Genomic DNA, 23,879 nt, shown 5'->3' with positions numbered 1-23,879 from the left:
GGAAATTAGTTTTCTAAATCCTGTCATGCTGATGATGGGAATGTGCTGTGTCTAATGGCTGCTGGAAGCCTCGCAGAGCAGCGAGTCACGACTTACTTTAGTCAGATAAGATCACTGCCTCAAAGCATCTTCTTTAAGAAAGTAAAGAAACAGACCTCTCCAGGTCTAGAAACTAGGTCTCTGCTGCTCTTGCAGGTGAAGATGCATGGAAAACAGGGCCTGTTCAAAATGATGGCAGAAAAGCGCCTTCAGTCAAACAGCTCTTTGTAAACCGATGGAGTGGGACTCCAAACCCCGGAGAAGTCTGTTTCGGTTAAGTTTGAGGCTGTGGATCTCCCTCCCCGTCTTGAGTATGGCTCAGCAGCCTGGTTACGGGCAGCATGTGGCGGCTGCCTGAATGGCTTTGTTGAGTTTGCTCTGAAGGGTGCGTTTTCTGAGAAAACGATCATAGGTGCAGTGCTTTGTCGTCGGTGGAGGCTTAGGCTCGGGCCACGTAAGGATCCATCAGAGTAAATCAGCTGGGTCTAAGAGGATCTCACAGCAGGCTGTGTGATCAATAAAAGGGAAGTGTCCAGTGGGCTTTTACGGATGACTTCTTAAGAAGCACCCATAATCCAGCCTGGGAAGGCAGCAGTTAGCCCGTTTACCTTCCATGCCTGGGCCAAATTAGATGGGGCCCAGTGAAATGGAAGCGTTCCCTTGGAGAAACTTGGCGGGGGAGGCTGGGAAGCCGTTGCTGGCCTCCTGATGCTTGCCTCTTCCCCACTCCTGCCTTCCCAACCTGGCATTTGTGTTTGTATTGAAATTCACTGGCCCTGAAAAGCTGAGATTGAATCAAAGTAGAAGGGGGAGCCCATTTCAACAGGAAAGGCAAATTGAAACAAAAAGTCATGCTTGTAAGATACTTTTAGTGATAGAAGAGAAGAATTTCAGCCTGGGCTTTACATTTAAGACTCCCTGTGGTCCCTTTGTTTTAGGAAGTGAATTTGAGTCTGCCTCCTTTATTGGACATGGATGTGTGCTCTCATGTGTGTGTTCCTCTGAAGGAAATGAAACTGAAACAGACTGATGCAGGGTTTGGGGTCCCACATGACTTGTTTACAAACAGCTGTTCGACCGAAGGTGCCATGGTAGAGGCACAGCACATACTCCCTGCACACCAGCAAGGCCGCCCATACAACGTTGTCTGCTCCTGTCCTCACATTCTTCTACTGTTTAAGTCAAGTGACTTAGGTAGACTAACCGAGAATCTAAACGTAACGACACTAAGGAAGGGCGCTCTTATTCCAGCAGAACTTGATTATGGCCATCCTTTTTTTTACTTCAATGCATGCTTTCCTGTTTTTACATTAATCAGTGGGCCTTTGGCCTCAAGATGTGAAATCAGGGTTTGGTGTTGCCTTCACGTGGACAGAGAAGGATGCTAGAAGCCTAGAAGTCCTGGAATCTTGACTATTGGGGCCCAAATGGGGGCCAGACAGCTAAGCACTGGTTTCTTTTCTTCACCTCTACAGGCATTTCTTCTCATCAAGGTGGCATTGCAACCCTCACTTCTTTCTTCCTTTTGTAGCTTTCTTTAATGCTGTTGTTGTTAGGTGCCATCGAGTCTACTCTGACTCATAGTGACCCTATGTACAAAGTGAAACACTGCCCAGTCCTGTGCCAGTCGCATGATCCTTGCTACACCTGAGCCCATTGTTGCAGCCACTGTGTCATTCCATCTCATTGAGGGCCTTCCCCTTTTTCGTTGACTCTCCCCTTTACCAAGCGTGATATCCTCCTCCAGGAAATGGTTCCTTCTGACAACATAACCAAAGTAGGTGAGATGAAGTCTGGCCATTCTTGCTTTCAAAGAGCATTCCTGCTGTATTTCTTCCAGGACGCTTTGTTAGTTCTGGCAGTATTCTTTGCCAACACCACAACTCAAAAGCATCAACTCTTCTTCAGTCTTTGTTATTTATTGTCTAGCTCTCACATGCATATGAGGTGATTGAAAATACCATGGCTTTGGTTAGATGCACCTTAGTCTTCAAAGAGACGTCTCTGCCCCTCAGCACTTTAAACAGGTCTTTAGCAGCAGATTTGCCCAGTACAATACGTCATCTGATGTCTTGACTGCTGCTTCAATTGGTTTTGATTGTGGAACCAAGTAATGTGAAATCATTGACAACTTCAGTCTTTTTTCCATTTATCATGATGCTGCTTATTGGTCCAGTTGTTAGGATTTTTGTTTTCTTTATGTTGAGATGTAATCCATACTGCAGACTGTAGTTTTTAATCATCACCAGTAAGTGTTTCAAGTTATCCTCACTTTCACCAAGTAAAGTTGTGTCGTCTGCATCTTGCAGGTTGTTAATGATTCTTCCTCCAATCCTGATGCCACACTCTTCTTCATATAGTCCAGCTTCTCCAATTATTTGCTCAGCATACAGATAGAATAAGTATGGTGAATGGAATCAACACTGATGCACTCCCTTCCTGATTTTAAACCATGCAGTAGCCCCTTGTTCTGTTCAAACAGCAGCCTCCTGGTCTATGTACAGTTTCCTTATAGCACAACTAAGTGTTGTGGAATTCCCATCCTTCTCAGTCATAATTTGTTATGATCTATACAGTTGAGTGCTTTTGCATAGTCAATAAAACACAAGTAAACATCTTTTTAGTATTCTTTGCTTTCAGCCAAGATCCATCTGCCATCAGCAATGATGTCCCCCATTCCATGTCTCTTCTGAATCCAGCTTGCATTTCTGGAAGTTCCCTGTCTATATACTGCTCCAATGGTTTTTGAATTATCTTCAGCAAGGTTATACTTGCGTGTGATATTAATGATATTGTTTGATAATTTCCGCATTCCATGGGATCACCTTTCTTTGTCATGGGTACAGATACAGATCTCTTCCAGTCAGCTGGCTAAGTAGCTGTCTTCCAAATTTCTTGGCATGGCCAAGTGAGTACCTCTAGCACAACATCAGTTTGTTGAAACAAACAGCGGGTATTCTATCAATTCCTGGAGCCTTGTTCTTCCACCAGTTCCTTCAGTGCAGCTTCAACTTCTTCCTACAGTACCATTGGTTCTTGATCATATGGCACCTCCTAAAATGGATGAACAGTGACCAGTTCTTTTTGGTATAGTGACTGTGTATTCCTTCCATCTTCTTTTGCTGTTTGCTGAATCATTCAATATTTTGCCCACAGAACCTTTCAATATTGCAACTTGAGACCTGAATTTTTCTTCAGTTCTTTCAGCTTGAGAAATGCCAAGCGTGTTCTTCCCTTTTGTTTTTCTAACTCCGTATCTTTATGCACATTTCATTATAGTAATTGACTTTGTCTTCTCAAGCTGCTCTTTGAAATCTTCTGTTCAGCTCTTTTATCTTGTCATTCCATTTGCTTTAGCTACTCTCTGTTCTAGGGCAAGTCTCAGATTTTCTTCTGTCATCTATTTTGGTCTTTTCTTCCTTTCCTGTCTTTCTAATAACCATTTGCTTTCTTCATGGATGATGTTCTTGATGTCATCCCACGATTCCTCTGGTTTTTGGTCATTGGTGTTCAGTGCATCAAATCTATTCTTTAGATGGTCTCTAAATTCAGGAGAGACATAATCAAGCCCATATTTTGCTCTTGTGGACTTGTTTTAATGGTCTTGAGCTTCAACTTGAACTTGCATATGAGCAGTTGACGATCTGTTCTACAATCAGCTCCTGGCCTTGTTTTGGCTGAAGATACTGAGCTTCTCCATCACCTCTTTCCACAGATGTAGTCAATCTGAGTCCTATGTACTCCATCTGGTGAAGTCCACTTGTGTGGCCACTGTTTATATTGTTGAAAAAAGGTATTTGCAGTGAATAAGCTGTTGATGTTACAAAATTCTATCATGTGACCTCCAGCATTATTTCTGTCACCAAAGCTGTATTTTCCAACTACTGGTGATTCTTCTTTGTTTCCAACTTTTGTATTCCAGTCCCCAGTGATAATCAACACATCTTGATTGCATGTTTGGTCAATTTTAGACTGCAAAAATTGGTAAAAATCTTCAATTTCCTCATCTTTGGCTCTGGTGGTTGGTGAGTAAATTTGGATAATAGTAGTATGAACTGGTCTTCCTTGGAGGCATATGGATGTTATCCTATCACTGGCAGCATTGTACTTCAGGACAGATCATGAAACATTCTTTGTGATGATGAATGCCATGCCATTCCTGTTCAATTTGTTATTCCTGGTATAGTAGATTATGTGGTTATCTGATTCAAAATGGCCAAAACCAGTCCATTTCAGCTCACTAATGCCTAGGATATTGACCTTTACACGTTCCATTTCATTTTTGACAACTTCCAATTTTCCTAGGTTCATATGTCGTGCATTTCACGTTGTGATTATTAATGGATGTTTGTGGCTGTTTCTTCTCATTTTGAGTCATGCCACATCAGTACATGGAGGTCCCGAAAGCTTTACTCCCTCCACATCATTAAGGTTGGCTCCACTTTGAGGAGCAGCTCTTCCCGCAGTCCTGTTTTTAGCGCCTTCTGACCTGAGGGCTCACCTCACGGCACTATGTGGGACAGTGTCTCCAGGCCATTCATAAGGTTTCCACTGGCCAGTTCTTTGAGAAGTGGATGGCCCCTTCCTTCTTAGTCTGTCTTACTCTGGAAGCCCCACTGAAACTTGTCCACTGTGGGTGACCCTGCTGGCATTTTACAATGCTGGTGGCATAGCCTTCAGCCTCACAGCAACACACAAGCCACCACAGGAGGACAAACGGACAGATGAATGGTGGCTTTAACATTAGTGAAGGCATAAATACTCCTAAAGAGAGTGTCTCTGTGATCTTCAGCAAAGCTGGCTGCAGCCTGCCTGTTCTACCTTGGTCTGTGCACCCCCTAGGTCAGTAGTTTTCGAAGTGGGATCCACAGACCACTAGGGGTCTCCAAGTGTAAAATTATTTTCATAACAATACTAGGATATATTTTGCTGTTTTCCACTGTAATGATGTTTGAATATACATTCGAAAAATACCTCAGTTTTAATTTCTAAATATAGATATAACCTATGAGTCTAAATATTTATGGTGTTGTGCCTACTATCTAATTAATGCTCTCGAATTGCATTAAGAGAATCCAAAACTTGTTTTCTGTATTTTACTATCCTTGTATTTAGTATTGGGAGCTCTGGTGGCATAGTGCCTAAGGTATTTGACTGCTAACCAGAAGGCTGATGGTTCAAACCCACTGGCCAGTCCCTGGAAGGAAAGTTGGGCAATCTACTTCCGTAGTGACACCTTCTTAGAAGCCCAAGAAGGGGTTGCTGTCAGTCAGATCTGACTCAACAGCAGTGAGTTTGGTTTTTTATTTGGTTTTATATACTATTGAGGAGCCCTGGTGGTATAGTGGTTAAAGCACTTGGCTGCTAACCAAAAGGTCAGTGGTTTGAACCAGCAGACTGCTCCATGGAGAAAAGATGAGCCACTCTGCTGCCATAAAGATTTCAGCCTTGGAAACCCTATTGGGCAGTTCTACTCTGTCCTAGACATTCCTCGGAAGGAAGATTAGGCAATCTACTTCTGTAGTGATACCACCTCAGAAACCCAAGGAGTGGTAGCTATGAGTTGGGTCCAACTCGACGGCACATAACAACAACAGCTCTGTCCTATAGGGTTGCTTGGAGTCGGGTTCTGCTCGGTAGCAGTGAGTTTGGTTTGTTTTTGGTTTTATATATTATTCGGTGACTTTTTTCTTTTTGGGGCATTTGTTTTAAAATTTATTTCAAGGAAGCATAAAGCATTTTTTTTTTTAACCATTTTCTCACTCGTATCAGTTCAGTAATTGTTGAATGGCTATAGTATTTCTTGCAACCACAACAGAATCAGTTTTATGTTATGTTTTTACCCTTCACAATCAGTAATAAAATCTAAAGCAATAATAACTACAAATCAGGACATTGTACCTTCTAGAGAATTGCCATTTGATGTGTTGAAATGATTCAAAGGCCCCATGATGGTTTACTTTAATGGAAATGATTCAGTATTACTGATTGAAATTTCCCACACTGGTGGGACAATGAAGCATGTTTTTAATGATGTGGTGTTATTGGGAAACTTTGCTGTTAATAAGAAAATGGAACGGGGCTTCCTTCCCCAAGTTCAAGCCAGGGACTTTTTTTAATGAGCAGCACTTAGGTTATAAAGTCGTTGACTACAATCTCAGCTTATTTCAGAGATTTCGTACCTAATAGTCATCTGGACCAGAGGTGCACAAGCTACAGCCAGCAGGCCAAAAACCAACTCTGTTTTTTGTAAATAAAGTTTTATTGGAACACGGCCATTTTGTACTTTTAGTTATTGCCTATGACTACTTTTGAACTGTGAGGGCAGAGTTGACTAGTTGTGACGGAGACTGTATGCCCCACAAAGCCAAAAATATTTACTGTCTGGCCATTTAAATAAAAAGTTTGCTGACCCTTGGTCTAGTATTTATTAACACAAAGGGTTTATTTTTCTTCTAGGGAGAAATCTTGCTCTTTGTCCTTGGTGATCATGGAATGAATGGACTTGAGGAGGTTGGGTGGTCCTTGGTACCATGCCACAAAGAAGGGGCTGCAGCTTGGTTACAGATGAGAGTTCAACAATAGTGCACTTAGCTACATTTCTACTTTGAACAAATCGTATTCTCACCCATTAAACCAACAGATCGCTCTCATTCTTGCTTGTCAAAAAACAAACTGATTTTTTGACAGAAAAAAATCTGTGAGTCCATGAAAATGTGGGCTAAGTATCTAGGAAGTTGATTGTAAATTATAACTTTATTTATGAATCTGTCCACTAGTAAATCTGTACAACTCTCTAGTTTTGTTTTGTATTACCATTTTTCCGGTTCTTTTCATTCCTTTATGTAGATTTAGATTTCTACTTAAAATTTACCTTTTGTCTAGGGGACTTTTCTATCATTTCTTACAGGGTAGGTTGACTGGTGAACATTCAATTAGCTTTTTTATTAAAAAAAAAATATTGTGATTTGGGTGAATCTTTGCTGAGCAAATTGGTTTTCCATCCAACAATCCAGACACGTTTTGTTTTGTGATCCCTCTGCTTTTGTGTGTTTGCGAAATTGTTTATTTCACCTTCATTTTTGAAAGATGCTTTGGTGGATATATAATTTTACAGTGACTTTCTTTTTTTCTTTTTTACTTCAGTATTTTAAAGATATTGCTCTGCTGTCTTCTAACTTGCTGCTTTTTTTTTTTTCTTTAAAGGAGAAGTACTATATTTCTTATCTTTGTTTCTCTGTATGTAATTTGTCTTTCTCTCTGGATGATTTTAAGATTTTCTCTTTATTGGTTTTAAGCTGTTTGTTTGTGATGCATTTTGGTTTAAATTTACTTATGTATCTTGTGCCTAATTTTAAAACAGAAATCAGATTATGTCATTCTTTTTGTGAAAATCCAGTTAATTGTGTTTTGAATCAAACTCAAATTCTTCACTGGACCAACAAGATTCTTGGTCTGTGCCTGCAAGTTCTCCATCATCTTCGGTCACTTTTTCCCTCTCCTGCTGTGCTCTCGTCAAGTGGATTTTCAGAACTAGTTTGACCACAACTCACAAACTACATTTTACCTTGCAGTCTAATACAGAGGGCTTGTATACTGTATTTCATTGACCGTAAGGGATCTGAAGGAGGGGTGCATCTTTCAGTCAATAACATATCATAGTGTAGTGGACAGCAACTTTCCTTTCTCAGTGTTACGTAAAATAACGATACGTCCTCAATCAGTAGCAGTTTAACTTTGATGAATTATGGTATCTGAAACAAAAGTGTAAAGCTTACCTTTATGAATCAAGGCATGTTTTTTTATTCTATTTTGTTCATTCTATTTTATTGGACAAAACAAGCAAAAACTCTTACTTGTCATGGCTTGCCATTGGGACACAGCTTGAAGTCTGAAAAACTGCTGTAGCCACTCTGCTCTCTTTTTGTTCATCAGATGCACCGAACCCTGTCCTGCATCAGGGTTTTGCAAACCTGCTGTTTCTTCTGTCTGTTCCTGCTTGTTGCATGATTGTTCTTCACCATCCTGTAGGATTCACAGAGGTATACCTTGGTCAGAGGAGGAGCTCTGGTGACACAGTGGTTAAGGCATTCAGCTGCTAACCATAAGGTCAGCTGTTCAAACCCACAAGCTACTCTATGGGAGAAAGATGAAGCAGTCTGTTTCTATAAAGATTTACAGCCTTGGAAACCCCATGAGGGTCACTATGGGTCAGAAATGACTCATTGGCAGTGGGTTTGGCTTTTGGTTTGGTTTTTCCTTGACTGAACTATCTTAACTAAGTTCTTTACTTACTTACGTAAGTATCTAATTAAGTTCCATTGTTCCCCCTCTCGAAGATCTTGTCATTGTTTTTGTTAAAATCCATAGTTGCCTTCCAATTAATTGTGTTTTGAATCAAACTCAAATTCTTCACTGGACCAGTGAGATTCTTGGTCTCTGCCTGCCCCATCTCCTTTTTTTTCCCCCCTGGGTCCTGTTTCTTCCATAGCATTGTTCAGAGTTTGCAGTCACGAGCTTGTTTATTTTCTGTCTTCCCTCATCAGAATGACGGGAGAGGCCATTATTCCTTTATCCTAGCAATGTTTGACATATAGTGCGAGCTCAGAAAATATCTGTCAACCAAATGAATGCTGCTGTTTTTAGGGCAGCTCTGCCTTGGAGAACGCCTGTATATTTGCTTCAAGGTTTGTGTCGGGTTTTTTGGATTTCAACAGCTTTTGATTGAAAAAAAAAAAAAGCCCCTACTTTGTCCTAAATGTGTATCTGTGTGTGTCCACGTATATGTGTGTCTGTCTGTCTTTCTGTCTATCTCAGGGAGGGGGCTGAGGAAGGGTCATTTGTAGGGAAGAGGGAAAGTTTTTCATCTTTTCAGAATGAGGAATAAGACAAATGAAGAACCATAAACATGCCGTCCTTTGTCATTTTGTGCTTTTTCTTTTCTTTTCTCCTCTTAGTCCCTTCTTCTTGTTGTTAGGTGCTGTTGAATCAATTCCAGTTTATAGCAACTCATGGTGGCAGAGTGGAACTGCCCCATAGGGTTTCCTAGGCTATAATCTTGAGGGGTGCAGATCTGTCCTGTGGAGCCACTGGATAAGTTTGAATTGCCAGCCTTTCAGTTCACAGCTAAACACTTCATCATTGTATCACCAGGACTCTCTTACTAGTCCTTAGGTGTCATATGGAGCTCTGGTAGCATAGTGCCTAAGGCACTTGACTGCTAACCAGAAGGCTGGTGGTTCAAACCCACCAGCCACTCCTTGGAAGGAAGATGGGGCAAGCTACTTCCGTAGTGATACTGCCTCGGAAACCCAAGGAGGGGTCGCTATGAGTTGGGGCCGATTCGACGGCACATAACAACAACAACAACTAGGTGTTATATAAACGTTAAGTATATTTGTACAAGGTATGTATGTGTGGTCTAAATAGTTAACTGTTATGAATACAGCACCATGTGTTCCTGTAACTCCATTTCTGATGGTGGGGATGACTTGATTAACTCTTTGAAAATCAGTTGCTGAGGCTGCTGCTCCAAGAGCACTCTTTGCTTTCTGGGACAATTGCTGTTTTCTGTATTTGATCCATAGCATGTAGCATGTCTTCTACTCTATGAAAAATTTATTTCAACTTCTTACCTTTTAGGCACATAGAGATGAAATCCAGCGCAAATTTGATGCTCTCCGTAACAGCTGTACTGTGAGTATTAACCAAAGATGATGAAATTAACATGAAAGTAAAACCAACAAGGAAATGAGGACTTCTCTTTATAGTGTAACCGATTGATTTTTGACATGGACTTTCAACCTGTACCAATTAATGTGATCAAACTGATATGGATTTGTGAGTCCTAGATAACCTCAGTTTCTTGGGTTTCTGCCATTTAAAAAAATTAAAACCATTCTTCGTGTTTTGGGGGAGAAGGACAGTTGGAGTGGTCAAAATAATTTCCTTTGCAGAACCACTAATAGGTTTCAGTAGTTGCAGCAGAAGTCCCAAAGCAGCTGCATCCTCCTGCCTCAGTGCATGAGGTTCAAAGCCAGCCTGAGCCAGAGACTGTCCAGTTGCCAGGAGCTGTTACATCTGAGAGGCTTCCCTGTCCTTGGACTCTGCAGAGAAGAAAAACCAACCAGTTCTTCCCCTGCAGATGTAGGAATTTTAACTTGCTAACATGCAAATTCAATGTCTAGAACTCTGGAGATGTTACTTATATTGAGAAAGTAAATTCTATGTGCATCATCAGTAGATTATATCATAGGGCAAGGTCCTTGGAAACTCCATCTATTTTTGGTGTTGACAGGGAATGAAAGATTGAAATAAGCCCCTGCTGAAAAAGATGAGGATATTAGCATTAGTTGTATTTCCAACTCTTCTCTTGGGTCCTTTCCTCTGTGTTATTTCCTTCTTAGTTCCTCATGTTCTTGTCCCTGCTTGTGTTATCTGCATCTATTGATTTCTAGAGACTTCCCCACCCTTCCCCCATGTTTATATTTTCTTTTCTTGTAATGAGCTCTTTGGTTTCCTTTGTAGTTACTATACGTGAGGACATTGAGTCCTGCCAATATATGCTTTTATTCCTCCTTATTTTCAGTGTAATATATGTGTGTATGTGTGTGTGTGTATATTTGTATATGTATATATTCAAAGAGAGAGAGAGAGAGTGTAAAATAAGTACATGACTTGCCTTAATCTTAAGTGCATATATAGCTTAATGACATTTTTATATATATAAAAATATGTAGAAAATTACAACATGGGTAAAGATACAGAGTATTTTCATCCCCTAGATGGCTCTCTCATGTCTGCTTCTCATCAGCATGCCTTAAAGGGTGACCACTATTCTGATCTCTATCACCATGGGTTAGTTTTGCCTGTTCTTAAACTTCATAAAATGGAATCCTGGAGTACATAGTCCTCTGGGTTTGGTTTCTTTCCCTTAGTATATTGTGTGTGGGGTTGATATGTGTGGTTGTATCTGTCAGTAATTTGTTGTTGTTCATTACTGTGGACTAGTCCAGTGTGTGAGCGGACTCATGTTTGTTTATCCATGCTCCTGTTGGTGGACCTTGGGATTGTTTCCATATGAGGCAATTATGAATGAAGCTGTTGGGAAACATTTGCGCATCCAAAAGTCTTCTGGTGGCTGTAAGCACATTTCTGATTAGTACATACCTGGGACTGGAACTGCAGGTCATGAGTTGTACCTGTGTTTGGTTCTAGTAGGCACCTGGCTGGCTGTTTTTTGGCCTGTATTTCTTGATGCCTAACTCTGGTAGCACAGTGGTTAAAGCATTTGATTGCTAACCGGAAGGTTGGCAGTTTGAACCCACCAGCCGCTCCACAGGAGAAAGATGGGGCAGTCTGCTTCAGTAAAGATTTATAGCCTTGGAAACCTTATCAGGCAGTTCTACTCTGTCCTAAAGAGTCGCTATGCTATGAGTTGTAGTTGACTCAGTGGCACTGCGTTTTTGGTTTATGGCTGAATCAGGGAGGGCAGGCCCACCTTAGAAATGTCTGCTGATTGCCTCTGTTCTCTCCTTGTTTCCTTGAGGAGTTGGTGGATTCTGTTCCTGTACTCTTCTGCCCTAGTTTTTTATTTCTTATTGTCTTGGTTTCTAATTTTAACATAAGAGTTATGCCTGTATTACATACATGCTCATAAATGATGAATCAAATATAAAAACAAAACAAAACTCACTGCCATCAAGTCAGTTTCGACTCATAGTGACCTTGGGTTTCCGAGGCAGTATCACTGCAGAAGTAGATCGATTGCCCAACTGTCCTTCCAAGGAGTGGTGAGTGGGTTTGAATCGCTGGCCTTCTAGTTAGCAGTCAAATGCCTTAGGCGACTTTATGTCTGTGGGTTTTTTTTTTTTTTTTTCTTAAAATAAAACTGAATGTATTTTAAATGTGCACCTCAGTAATATTTTTCCACTGGCCTGAAGTTCTCTTTTCTCCTTTTTAGTCTTTTGGCATAAAAACTTAAAAAACAAAAACAAAAAACTTGTTTTACAACTCTTTTGAGGTATAACTGATGTACAGAGTGTATGAATTTTGACTTGTGTGTTCATACCTGGGGCACCATTGAAACAGTTAAAATAATAAGCATCTTCCACCCCAAAAAGTTTCCTTGTACCCCTTTGTGATTTCCCTTACCCCCATTACTGAATTGTAAGTTGACTTGTGATGATTAAGTGTACAGCTGCTGGCTGGTTCAGACCTACCCAGCGGTGCCTCAGAGGACAGGCCTGGTGATCTGCTTCCCAAGGGCTGCAGCCTTGAAAGCCCCTTGGAGCAGTTCTGCTCTGCACACGTGGGGTCACCATGCGTCGTGAGGATCTGATGGCCAGTCATACTACCACCCCCATCACTATGCAAAACTCATTTGGTTACTTTCTTAACACATGTAACTTTTATTCTCTACTTATCCTTCAGATTTGTTTTTTCAGGGACAGTGGTTCTTAATCCTTGCTTCCCTTAGTTCTGACATTCTGTGGGGAAGTCTCTGGGGGTCTCCACAACTGAGAGGGGAAACCCCCCCTCCCACATATTAGAGAAAGCTATATGTCTTAGTGGTCTGTCTTGTGTGTCTTAGAGTCTGGCCAACTGGGTTCATATTCCAAATGGGCCTCTTAGTAACCTATGCGACGTTATCCTCCTACGCCTCTGTTTCTTTGTCTGTAAATGGGGGATGACATTGTATATCCTCAGTTTCAATATGCTGTTGGTTGTAGATGCATAATTAATTTGATAACTGCTTTTTTGGGTTCTAGGTGGGAAGGAAGACCCCTTATCAGCTCTAAGATATATTCACATTTCAGGAATAGTGGAAAGTAATTGGGTAATAATCCCTGCCTCATGTGCTTGCTGCAGGCAAAGTGCTTGCACAGGGCTTGGCACATCGGAAGTGCTAACAGCGTTGGTGACTGTTAGCACAGGAGAACCATGAGAGCTGGAGCTTAGCAGGACTCCTTGTCTTTCCCGGGCCCACGAGTTTTCTGCTTTGACAGGGTATGGCTTACCACCTTCAGTCGCTCTCTGTAAGGAGAAAACATTTCCATTTTCCTTCTCTGACAGGTTTCTATCTTATACAAGTTCCAGTGTTTGCGGGTTTACTGTACACCACACTTCTCACTTACCAACATGGTTAGGTTCCAGGGATCAGGGATCAGGGTCGTTACGTGAAAATTAGCATTATGTGAAAATGGAGGATGACCACATCAGATCACAAAATACAGGATGACTCCATCATTACAGAACTGCCAAACCACTGAGGATCAGGGCCCGGCCACAGGGACAGGTTACCCAGTAAGCAAGGTAAGCACTTGCTTAGGGCATCAACAAAACAGACATCATTTGTCCAAAGCAAAGACCTATGGATACCAAGCAGATAGGATGCACAGAAAAGTGAGCACCTCAGTGGAAGGGAGCAGGCAGGACAGTAGTGGAGACTAACACCAGCTCCCACGTGTGAAGATGTGCTGGCCAGAGACAAAGTGCACACAGGGTCATGAGGGCGCCCACACGCGCTGTTGTTTTCCGATCATTGAATTTTCTTCTGTGACATCTTTTCATTTGTTCATTTATAAGTATAGCATTTATTATGAAACAAGCGTCAAAATTAGAGTATGAGCCGTCTACAGCAAAATTGGTGAAAGTCAAGTTTTTTGTTGTGAGAGATCAACAGAATTTTACATTGATTGTTGAAACAACAGAATTCACTGGCTCATTTTCTTTGTTGTAGAATATGTGGAATATTCTTGTTTTAGAAAATGTGATATGTAGTAAAAAATCTTAGTACCCCACATTCACTAAAAACTTTATAATCCTGTTCTTTGCGTCCTTCTAAAGTGTTTGTGTTCAATTGCTAATATTATAGTCACATTTCAAAAGAAGTTACATTGTGGATAGCTAATACACACACACACTTATGTACACATGTATATATATAACGCACATATCCCATTCAGACGCGTGAGTAAGCAGAGGAGGGAGCATCGTAATTACCCGTGTTTGGGGCCCTCACATGCTTTCATCGCCCTGCCCAGCCAGTTGACACGTAACCTTAACCATCGCAGGCAGCATCACTCTCGCCCCACAGCTGGACATTTATTACGGCCAGACATACATCATTAATGAGCAAAATAGTCAGACTATGGATTTGTTACTGTTGTCGTAAATGTCAAATGTCAGATAATGAGAGAGTTGACAAATAAGAAGTAGGTGTATTATTACTTTGGGCTTCTGACTTATTTCTTTGTCTGGAAAACTGTTTTGCTGCTTTTAAAAATTTGAAAAACACGGCTTTAAAAACAGCAGAAGTAGTTGATCTCAGTTATACTCTTGCAAGTTCAAAGGCTGCTTTAAAGATACTTTGGAGGAACGTGGTAGACACACTTTTCTTTTTAGATCTGCTCCCAGTGGTCTCTGCTAGGAAATGCCATGTTCATTACTGGTGGCAGCTCCCATATTGGCCTGATTGATAGGACCCCGCAGTCAACAGCTTGGAGAAGGCTCATGGACAGTAAGATCTTCATGCTCAAACCATTTCTGTATTTTGAAGAGATTTTAAAAAAGGAATTGATTCAATCTGGCACCTCAAACCCTACCTAAGTCTGGTTTGGAGGGGAGTTGGTGGGCAAACATATGACACAGTTTTAATTATGAATCAATCTGTCAGCTATAAGATTAAAAATAAATAATATGCAAATAGCCGCCTTCAAGAAAGAGCTAAGCATTAAAATAGGACTTCAGTCGTGTGTCTTTCTAACCTGATGCCAATTATTTGACTGGTTTCTTTACCCCCAACATGCCATAGGACATTTAGCTGGTAATGTCTCCTGTCCTGGTCCCCTGTTAGATATGAGGGGTTAACATCTACTTAGAACCATGAGTTTTGCATGCCAGCCTTGAGAAGGCAACAATAACCCCAACCGAGACTTCAGTTTTTTATTTCTGACACAGAGTAGATTGATTTTTATATCTCTGTTTTTTTCTTAGAACTGCACCAAGATCTCTTACATCTAAAAACAGCCCCTAAGCAAGCCTTGCTGGCTACCTGCATCATGAAGCTATCGCCCTCATCTTTTTTTACTGCCAAGAATCAGCCTTTTCATTTTGCCTTTTTTTTGCTCGCTCTCTCTGTGGGACTGAAAGATTAGCAGACACAATAGCAAACAGACCGATTGCCCTTGGTGTGGAGACCGTAGAACTGTGGGCACGGAGTAGACCTAGGAATTCTTGCACGTTACTTGATTCAAAATCGAGAAGCATTATCCTGGATGGTAGATACAATTTCCTCTATCATTTAAGTTTTCAAGGGCCTGAAAGAAACATTGACCAAACACTTCTCTTCCTATATTTAAGGAGCTCTGGTGGCGTAGTGGGTAAGGCATTTGGCCGCTAACCAGGTTAGTGTTTCAAACTCCTCTGCAAGAGGAAGATGAGAGTATCTACTTCTATAAAGATGTAAGCCTTGGAAACCCAATGGTGACTCCTGTGAATCAGAGTTGACTTGATGGCAGTGGTTTTTTTCTCTTCCTGTGTTCGGGGGCAATAGAGTGTAGTGGGTAATAGTGTAGATTCAGGAGCCAGCGTGCCCGGGTTCATAGCCTGGCTTGGTTATTTATTAGCTTAGTGACCTTATGCAAGTTACTTGGCCTCCCTGTTGCTCCAGTTTCCCCATCTATAAAATGAGAATTAAAAAACACCTATTTCATTAGCTGGTTATGAACTTTGCCTTATCTACCTATCTGTCTGTCTATATCTATCTATCTATCTATCTATCTATCTGTCTGCCAGTCTGTTTATCTATCTATCTATCTGACTGCCTACCTACCTGTTTTTAAACCGTGGAATTATTAATTTACTGCCTCTGTCTCAGCTCTCAAGTTTACTATTTGTAAACTTAGTAGTGTGTGTGGGTGGGTGTGGGTGGGTGTGTCTAACACTTAATACCAGAACTCCAAAAACAAGATCACAAATGAAGCATATTCTGGCTTGAGCAGATGGAAAACATAAAACGTCCGAATGAGTTAAAATGCTTTAAGTCGCTGTGTGGGTGCTTCACACAGACACAGGATCCTCTTGTCAAATGGGCAGAATAGGGACGCTGACCAAATAGAGAGCTAGCAGCCACAACCTGGAACGGAAAGCAGAGACAGAGCCCCTTGAACACTCTGATAACAAGGAGACTCCACCAGTCACATCCCCACCGAAGTGAGGAGAAATCATCTTGACTCCCATTGACTTCTTTTTTTTTCCTTTTTCTATTTTTATTCCAGGCCCAGAATGTATCCCAGGGGCATAGTATTGGGGGATCTCACCAGATTCCATCTGACCAGTAATTCTGGTCATTATTGAGTTTTTGGATTTTTTTCCATGTTTTTCCTCCTACCCTATCAAGAATTTCCAGATTTGATCCTTTCCTGAATGGTTGGCATTAGTAGCCAGGCACTGTCTAGTTCTTCTGGTCTCAAGGGTCGTTGTGTCCTAGGGCTGATAGCTTCCAAATCCCTTGTTTCTTTTTGCACTCTTCTTTGCTTCCAACGATATGAGACCATTAGGTGCATCTTAGAGGGCCGCTTGAAAGCTTTTAAGGTCCCAGTCACTACTCACCAATGTAGGATGAGAAACAAGGCTTTTATGTATTTTGTTCTATTGACTTCTTTTTAAAGTACTTTGCAATCTAGTTTTGGGAGGAGGAGAAGAGGTGGCAGAAATGGGCTCATAATAAATTGCATTATTTACTTAATTTTTTTCCATAAACCAGAGAGAGGAAGTGTGTACCCAAAAGGTTAAATCTGTCTTCAGATGACAAATCATTCTGGCAATGTGTGTATTATTACGTAAATAGATTTTTGTTTGTGGATCTGTTTGTTCCCTGAGCGGTCCCATCGTAATCTTTAAAATGAACCGTCATCTTGGTCACAAATTTTTATTCCTTGTATTTTACATGATAAGGTAGAAAAGTATGCAGGAAATTAAAAAAAAAGCACATGGATCAGGTAGTGAATCATGTAGTCTTTATCTCTGTATCACAGATGGAAAAGCCAACCCAGCCAGGTTCAAGGTACCTTATGTGAGGTTCTTTGGGTGCCATTCTGCAAAGGTGAGACCAGAATCTGTTTTATAGTTTATCTGCCCGGCTAGTTGCTTGGGAAGTAAGGAGAAGGAAACACAGTTGTTCAGTGGAGACTTTCACAGTGTAGGATGAAAAACTGTCATAAGGAATGGATTACCAACAAATAGAAGGGAGACCACTTGAACAAGTCATTTATTCATTGTTTCTTTTTGAGAAGATTTAACCATGTTGCGGAAGGATGATACAGAGATACCTGTGAGGCATAACTGCCTGCTGGGAATGACAAACATGTACTATTTTCTGTTACTCCCCTGATAAAGAAGGAGTCTTAGCTGAGAACCTAGCTAGATAACCTTTAGTCACCCTCTTGTAGCTGACAGTGTACCTCAAACCAGTACACTAGGAATTAACATGGCTTTTGACGTTAAACAAATGGATTAGTAACCAGCTTATTACAATAAAAGGTTATCTGCTCAGTTAACAAGATGAAAATCTGGGGTTTCTGAGTCATGCTGAACAAACGTATTTAACTGATCTCTTTAATTCTGTGTGCCTGGGAAGATTTTTTTTTTTTTTAATAGATTATCAAAGGGTATTAAAATAGAGAATTAGTTGTAGAAACAATGGCAACATTTCATAAGCTAAGTCTACTCTAGATTTGGAAATTGGAAACAATTAATAATTGCAGGCTTAAAAGCATTTCCTTTTAATTTCCTTTTTTTTTTTTTGGTTATATAAAATTTCATTTACTGCCTGTGTGCCTCACTCCAACTATTATTAGAAAATTGCCCTTAAACTTTGAAAGTATTACATCCTAAAAGCTCTCCATAAGAGTTGATAGTGAACATCAGCACAGAGAATAGGAAGCTGGGTGCACTGAAATGGAAGTCATTCTACCTTTGAACAGGGAAATAATTCAGCAAAACCAAATTAAATCTCTCTCAGTAAAATGACAGTTTCCGATACGTGCCTTCCCATTTTCTGATAGCTAACTGTATAGTAAAAACCATTAATGTGAATCTATAGTACAATATCATATTCTCAGGATTATTCTGAGCTTCCCTTAAGTTTTTCTTTACCTTTGCATGAAATTAAATTTATTGCCAGTGATTTTATTAAAATAACTCCTCGTGTCCTTCATTGTCAGCCTTCCTTGATAAGAACTTTATTTTGCTTTCTCAGCTCCATCGCCAATTACAATGTTCTATAGATGGTATCGCGGACATTTTTAGCTTAATTACCTGATTTTTATACCAGTGTCTTTATGATTCCTCTCTCCTTTGCATTTTCCACATATTATTGTCCATTACCTTCATCTTATTGGACGTTGCCCTTTCGTGACAGCAGTCGCTTTTGTGTGCTTTGCATTTGCCTTGTTTTCCAGATGAACCTTGAGTTAGAAACCTATGCTTTCCTCCTCTTATTTTTTTCCTAACCTAGAGTGTGTGTTGGAGCTCAGTGGGTAGGAGTGAGAGCTTGTCTCTGACTCTCAGGGATGGGTACGCAAACCCCTGAGCTGCACGTTGATTGCCAGTGCTGCTTCGGTTGAAACACTGATGGCTGTAGAAACAGCTTCTCATTTGCAAGTGACTTGCTTTGTGTGCAGTCAAGTCCCCTTCCTCTTGTAGGTAATCACCGACCTGGAGGAGCAGCTAAACCAGCTGACAGAGGACAACGCCGAGCTCAACAACCAAAACTTCTACTTGTCCAAACAACTTGACGAGGCTTCTGGTGCCAACGACGAGATAGCGCAGCTGCGCAGTGAAGTGGATCACCTCCGTCGGGAGATCACCGAGAGGGAGATGCAGCTTACCAGCCAGAAGCAAGTAAGGAGCGGGGGGCAATGTTAGGAGCTCCCTGGAGGACTTTGATCGCCTTCAGATTATAGAAGGAGTACCTAATGCACGGCCCTGGGTGGGGCCGACGGTCAGCTTGCTCAGCTGCTGACTCAGAGGCTGGTGGCTTGAGTCCTCCCAGAGGCTGTGGTAGAAAGCCCTGGTGATCTGTTGCCAAAAAACCAGCCATTGTAAACCCTGTGGAGCACAGCTCTGCTCTCACACACATGGGGTCGCCATGAGTTGTTGTCATCTTGGTGGCAGGTGGTGGTGGTGGTGGCGGTGGCAGCCTGGTGCATCTCTCCTGAGGGTTCTGAGCATAAGCCTGTCCAGTAAACAGACTCTTTCTACAGTCACATGTTTTGAGATGTTAGAAGTTTTAAAAATAGCTTTTTAAAGTGTGTGTCCCTTCTTAACTTTAATTTTTGGTACTAGTTTTAAACTTGAAAATAGAATGCTTTGGGAGGCCAGTATGTGCCACTGTTTTTAAACTTTGCCTCTTCCCTCTGGCCTTGCTCTGGTTTTCTGCCCAGACATGGATCTCCATCCATTCTCTTCCAGCCCCCTTGGGCTGTCGAAGACAAAGAAAAACTGTATTTCAGGACTGTAGTTAGAAAGTTGTGCTTTTCTGAAACTGACCTGACAAAAGTAACATCCAGGAACTCCTCGTTTGATACAAGGCACAACTCAGTGGTACTGATTTGCAGACGATGGAGGCTCTGAAGACCACGTGCACAATGCTGGAGGAGCAGGTTATGGATCTGGAGGCCCTGAACGACGAGCTGCTGGAGAAGGAGCGGCAGTGGGAGGCATGGAGGAGCGTCCTTGGTGACGAGAAGTCCCAGTTTGAGTGTCGAGTGCGAGAGTTGCAGAGGATGTTGGACACTGAGAAGCAGAGCAGGTGGGACATTTTGTCTGTAGGAAGCCAATGGCAAGTGACTGTAGCCAGATCCCAGACTGTGACCCCAGGTCCCAGCTTACCTGGGACTGAGAGCTTTCCTGGGTGTGAGATACTCAGTGCTGAAACCAGGAACATCTTTGGCAAACTGGGATGAGTTAGTCACCCTCGTTAGGAATATGGATGGTGTCAGCTGGATTCTGAGGTAGTAGTAGATGGCGTCCATTTACCCGTTCTGAGGCTTGCGAGTCAGAGCACAGCAAATTCTCAATGTTCTCTTTGCAGAAATATTTTCATCTGGTTTCTCGTAACTGTGACCATGTAGCAAGGCTGTCACCATGTAATCCTGGTCATGATGACATGCTTCTTTTCCGTCTGCACCAAGGTTTTATCAACCTGTGAGCTATTGACATTTTAACCTGGTTAATTCTCTGTGGGGGGCTGTCCTGTGCACTGTAAGTAGTTGAACAGCATCCTTGGCCTCTGCCCACTAGATGCCATAGCACCTCTCCTCTCAGTTGTGACAACCAAAAAAGTCTCCAGACATTGGCCAGTGTCCCCATGATGGGAACCACTGCTCTACAGGAACAGTGTGGTTTTCCTCTTTCTTCACAGGCAATGGTGATAATCCATTCAGGCAGTCAGCTCTCTGCTTTCTCACTGTTATTCTGCAGTCTACTTCCTCCCGGGGCTACGACTGTGCAGGTTACGTGCCTCTCAGCCCCAGAGGTGCCATTCACACGGAAGGCAGAGATGGTACTTGACTGTTAACCAGAAGGCTGGCGGTTCAAACCCACCAGCCACTCCTCGTTAGGAAGATTGGGCAATCTACTTCTGTAGTGATACTGCCTCGGAAACCCAAGGAGGGGTCGTTATGAGTTGGGGCCGACTCAACGGCACACAACAACAACAGTGTCCAATTATTTCACAAATTATTTTAAAGCTAATGGCAGCGAAGTGTTTTATTCTAACAAAATCAGTAGACTGGGGCAGATTTCAGCAGGTAGAAATTGGTCTAGAAGAAGGGGTGGGACGCCTTTTCCCCATTAACAAAGCAACACCATATGGACTGGTGTCAGCACTGTGACCCCATGTCTGCACAAGTGAATTGTGTCCATCCTTAATATCCTTGCTAAAATCACCTTCCTCTGAAACTGGCCTCCCTGGATACTCGACCACCTTAGGCAAGATGAACTGCATGGGAATATTCCTCACCCAGCTGGACTGTGTCAGGCTCATTTTAGTGTCTCCTGCATTTGCTTGGTCATAGTAGACTCAGATCAATGTGCTGGAAGAATAGTCTAGCTAAGTTCAATTAAACTAGAAAAGATTAGAGACAGAAGATGAAAATCCTTATATTTCTAGAGAAACTAGTAGAAGTCTTCCTGTTTCGGACATCTTTCCACTCAGGGTATTTGCCAGTGTGACAGGCTGCTGTTTTAAAGATTCCTATTCCTGCCCTAAGGTGCTCTGGTGGGCAGTGCCTACAGCCTTTAGCTGCTAACCAGAAGGTTGGTGCTTCATACCTACCAGCTGCTCCGTAGAAGGAAGATGGGGCAATCTGCTCTATAAAGATTTACTACCTCAGAAACCCAGTGGGGGTTGCTATGAGTCAGAATCAACTCAGTGGCAGTGGCAGTGGCGGTGGTTTATTCCTGCCCCTCTCTGTGGGCTGTTGGTTTTCCCTTCATCCTCACTATAAGTTCTGGCGGCTCTTACACTGGCCCCTCCCTTGCCATCACCAAGTCCAGCTCTTATTCCAGCTGTTTCTAAGAGCTTGCAGAGACAATGTTTGGGGTAGGAATCTGATTCAGCATCAGGAAGTACACATGGAAGATGTCATTATGGGCTATGCTTAAGGCAACATTTCCTGCCCACTTTGAGGGGTAATTATGGAAGGTCTTGTCCCCTCTCTTTTTTTCCTGTTTTGGTATGTGGGTACTGAGATGAGTACCCACAGATCTAACCCACAGGCCACATCCTCGAGAGGTGGAGAGTCTAGTAGAGGAAGTAAATTTTGCATTGAAATGTTCTTTGGGGCTACAGAGCAAGGAGAGGTTCCTTTTAGAGGAGGAATTGCGAAAAGCTTTATGGAGGGCGAAACGTTTGAGTTGAGCCTTGAAGGCTGAATGGGCTGCGAGCATGTTGAATAGGGAAGCAGAGTATTCCCAGTGGAGGAGATTGTTTAAGCAAAGTAGTGGAGGTGGGAAAACATCACGCATAAATGGGGAGGGGGAGTAAGTTTTCCAATTTCAATCCTGTTTTTCTTTTCTCTAAACTTATTTATGATTTTGGGAAGTGTTGCTTCAGTGGTGGAATTCTCACCTTCCATGTGGGACACCAGGAGCTCTGGTAGCATAGTGCCTAAAGCACTTGACTGCTGATCAAAAGGCTGGCGGTTCAAACCCACCAGCCATTCCTCCGAAGGAAGGTTGGGCAATCTACTTCCATAGTGATACTGCCTTGGAAACCCAAGGAGGGGTCGCTATGAGTTGAGGCCGACTCGATGGCAGACAACAAGAACAAAAGCGTGGGGGAGACCTGGGTTCAGTTCCGGACGATGCACCTCACGTTCAGCTGCTACCCACCTGTCGTTGGAGGCTTGTGTGTTGCTAGGATGCTGAGCAGATTTCAGTGGAGCTTCCAGACTCAGGTGGACAAGGAGGAAAGGCCTGGTGATCTGTTTCTGAAGGTCAGCCAGTGGAAGCTCTGTGGGTCATAGTACTCCAGTCCTGTTGGGCATGGGGTCGCTGTGAGTCAGGGGCCAACGCGATGACACCTACCAACAACATAAGCTTAAGTCAAGTGTCAGTTTCCTCAGCACCCAGAACACTTCTTGCATGACATGTTTTCCTGAGTGGGACCTCAGTGGGATGAGGCGTGCCTTCCATTTCTGCTTCAGGGGAGGATGGGACAGTCTCTAGGACACATCCTGTTTTGCCCAGTTGCATTTGGAGATGATTTTTCCCCTTCAGCTGTTCCAAGTGAGTACTCACAGGAGCTGTGCCTTTCCAGGGTATTTCCATCCAGGGCCCAAAGTGGTTCAGATATTTACGCTGTAAACTGTTGGAAAAGAAGACATAGTCTGGAAACAGGAGTTGAAGTTGGTCATCAATCCACAGACTATTTGGTTGCTTATCGGGGTTAGAGGTGGGCAGTTGCCCTCCTCCAGCTCGGTGGTGGTTTGGCTTCTGAAAGCAAGCCTGTATCTTTCTGCAGGGCAAGAGCCGACCAGCGGATCACCGAGTCACGTCAAGTGGTAGAGCTGGCGGTGAAGGAGCACAAGGCCGAGATCCTGGCTCTACAGCAGGCTCTCAAGGAGCAGAAGCTAAAAGCTGAGAGCCTCTCCGACAAGGTCTACTCCCATCCCTTCTGACTGTTAGGAAAACGTTTTCTTTGCTGCCTTTTCGAAGGCATGCTTGACAGAGATTCAAGTGCAGTCCATAGAAAACATATTTTACAAACATACCCTGGCCCACTCCAGAAAAGTCACACGTTTGGTTGTGCTTCATTACAGGACATGTGTGGTTGGCATTGGCATGAGTGAGTATGGTGGGTGTAGGTCTTTGTCATGGTTGGTTGGTGACTTCTTGACATCTGCCTGTCTGGGCCCTGAAGTCTGAGTATTGCCTCTTGGTTTTCTGGCTTTCATTTATACAAGACTTTTTGGATTTAATGTCAAGCATCATTGGGAGAGTGCTCATTCCCTTGCTGCGATAATAGGCAACTCAGCTTCTCCATGTTCCAAGTTCAGGAACATGATGGGGCCTGATGATAGGATGCAGGTCCTCAGTATTTCACACGGTAAATACAAGGACTCTATCCATGTCACGCTCCTTGTTCTGTTGACAAAACAATGGACCAGTGCTTTGGAGATTTTATCTAATAGTCTCGGAAAGAGCGTTTAGACTAGCTGTTTCAGTATCACAGGTAACAAAAGTGAAGGTCAGAGAACTTCTGTGTACACACAGATACACACACACACAAATAATGAAGTGGCAATCTGAATTTTGTGTTTTCTATAACT

General features: G+C 42.4%; 1 protein-coding gene across 1 annotated transcript in view; it reads left to right on the top strand.

The window, feature by feature from the left end:
• CIT (citron rho-interacting serine/threonine kinase) overlaps window positions 1–23,879 on the top strand; it is a 91,132-nt gene that overhangs the window by 30,974 nt on the left and 36,279 nt on the right. Inside the window, exons 13-16 of the mRNA XM_042780620.1 lie at window positions 9,682–9,735; window positions 18,748–18,945; window positions 19,662–19,855; window positions 23,072–23,207. Coding sequence (XP_042636554.1) covers window positions 9,682–9,735; window positions 18,748–18,945; window positions 19,662–19,855; window positions 23,072–23,207 — 582 coding nt within the window. The remainder of the gene's footprint in view (window positions 1–9,681; window positions 9,736–18,747; window positions 18,946–19,661; window positions 19,856–23,071; window positions 23,208–23,879) is intronic.

The sequence above is a fragment of the Orycteropus afer genome, unplaced genomic scaffold (assembly GCF_000298275.1).
Source record: "Orycteropus afer afer isolate SDZICR_OR568_19922 unplaced genomic scaffold, OryAfe1.0 scaffold00048, whole genome shotgun sequence".
In the NCBI taxonomy this organism is placed as follows: domain Eukaryota; kingdom Metazoa; phylum Chordata; class Mammalia; order Tubulidentata; family Orycteropodidae; genus Orycteropus; species Orycteropus afer.
This window is presented reverse-complemented; position numbering and strand designations above follow the sequence as displayed.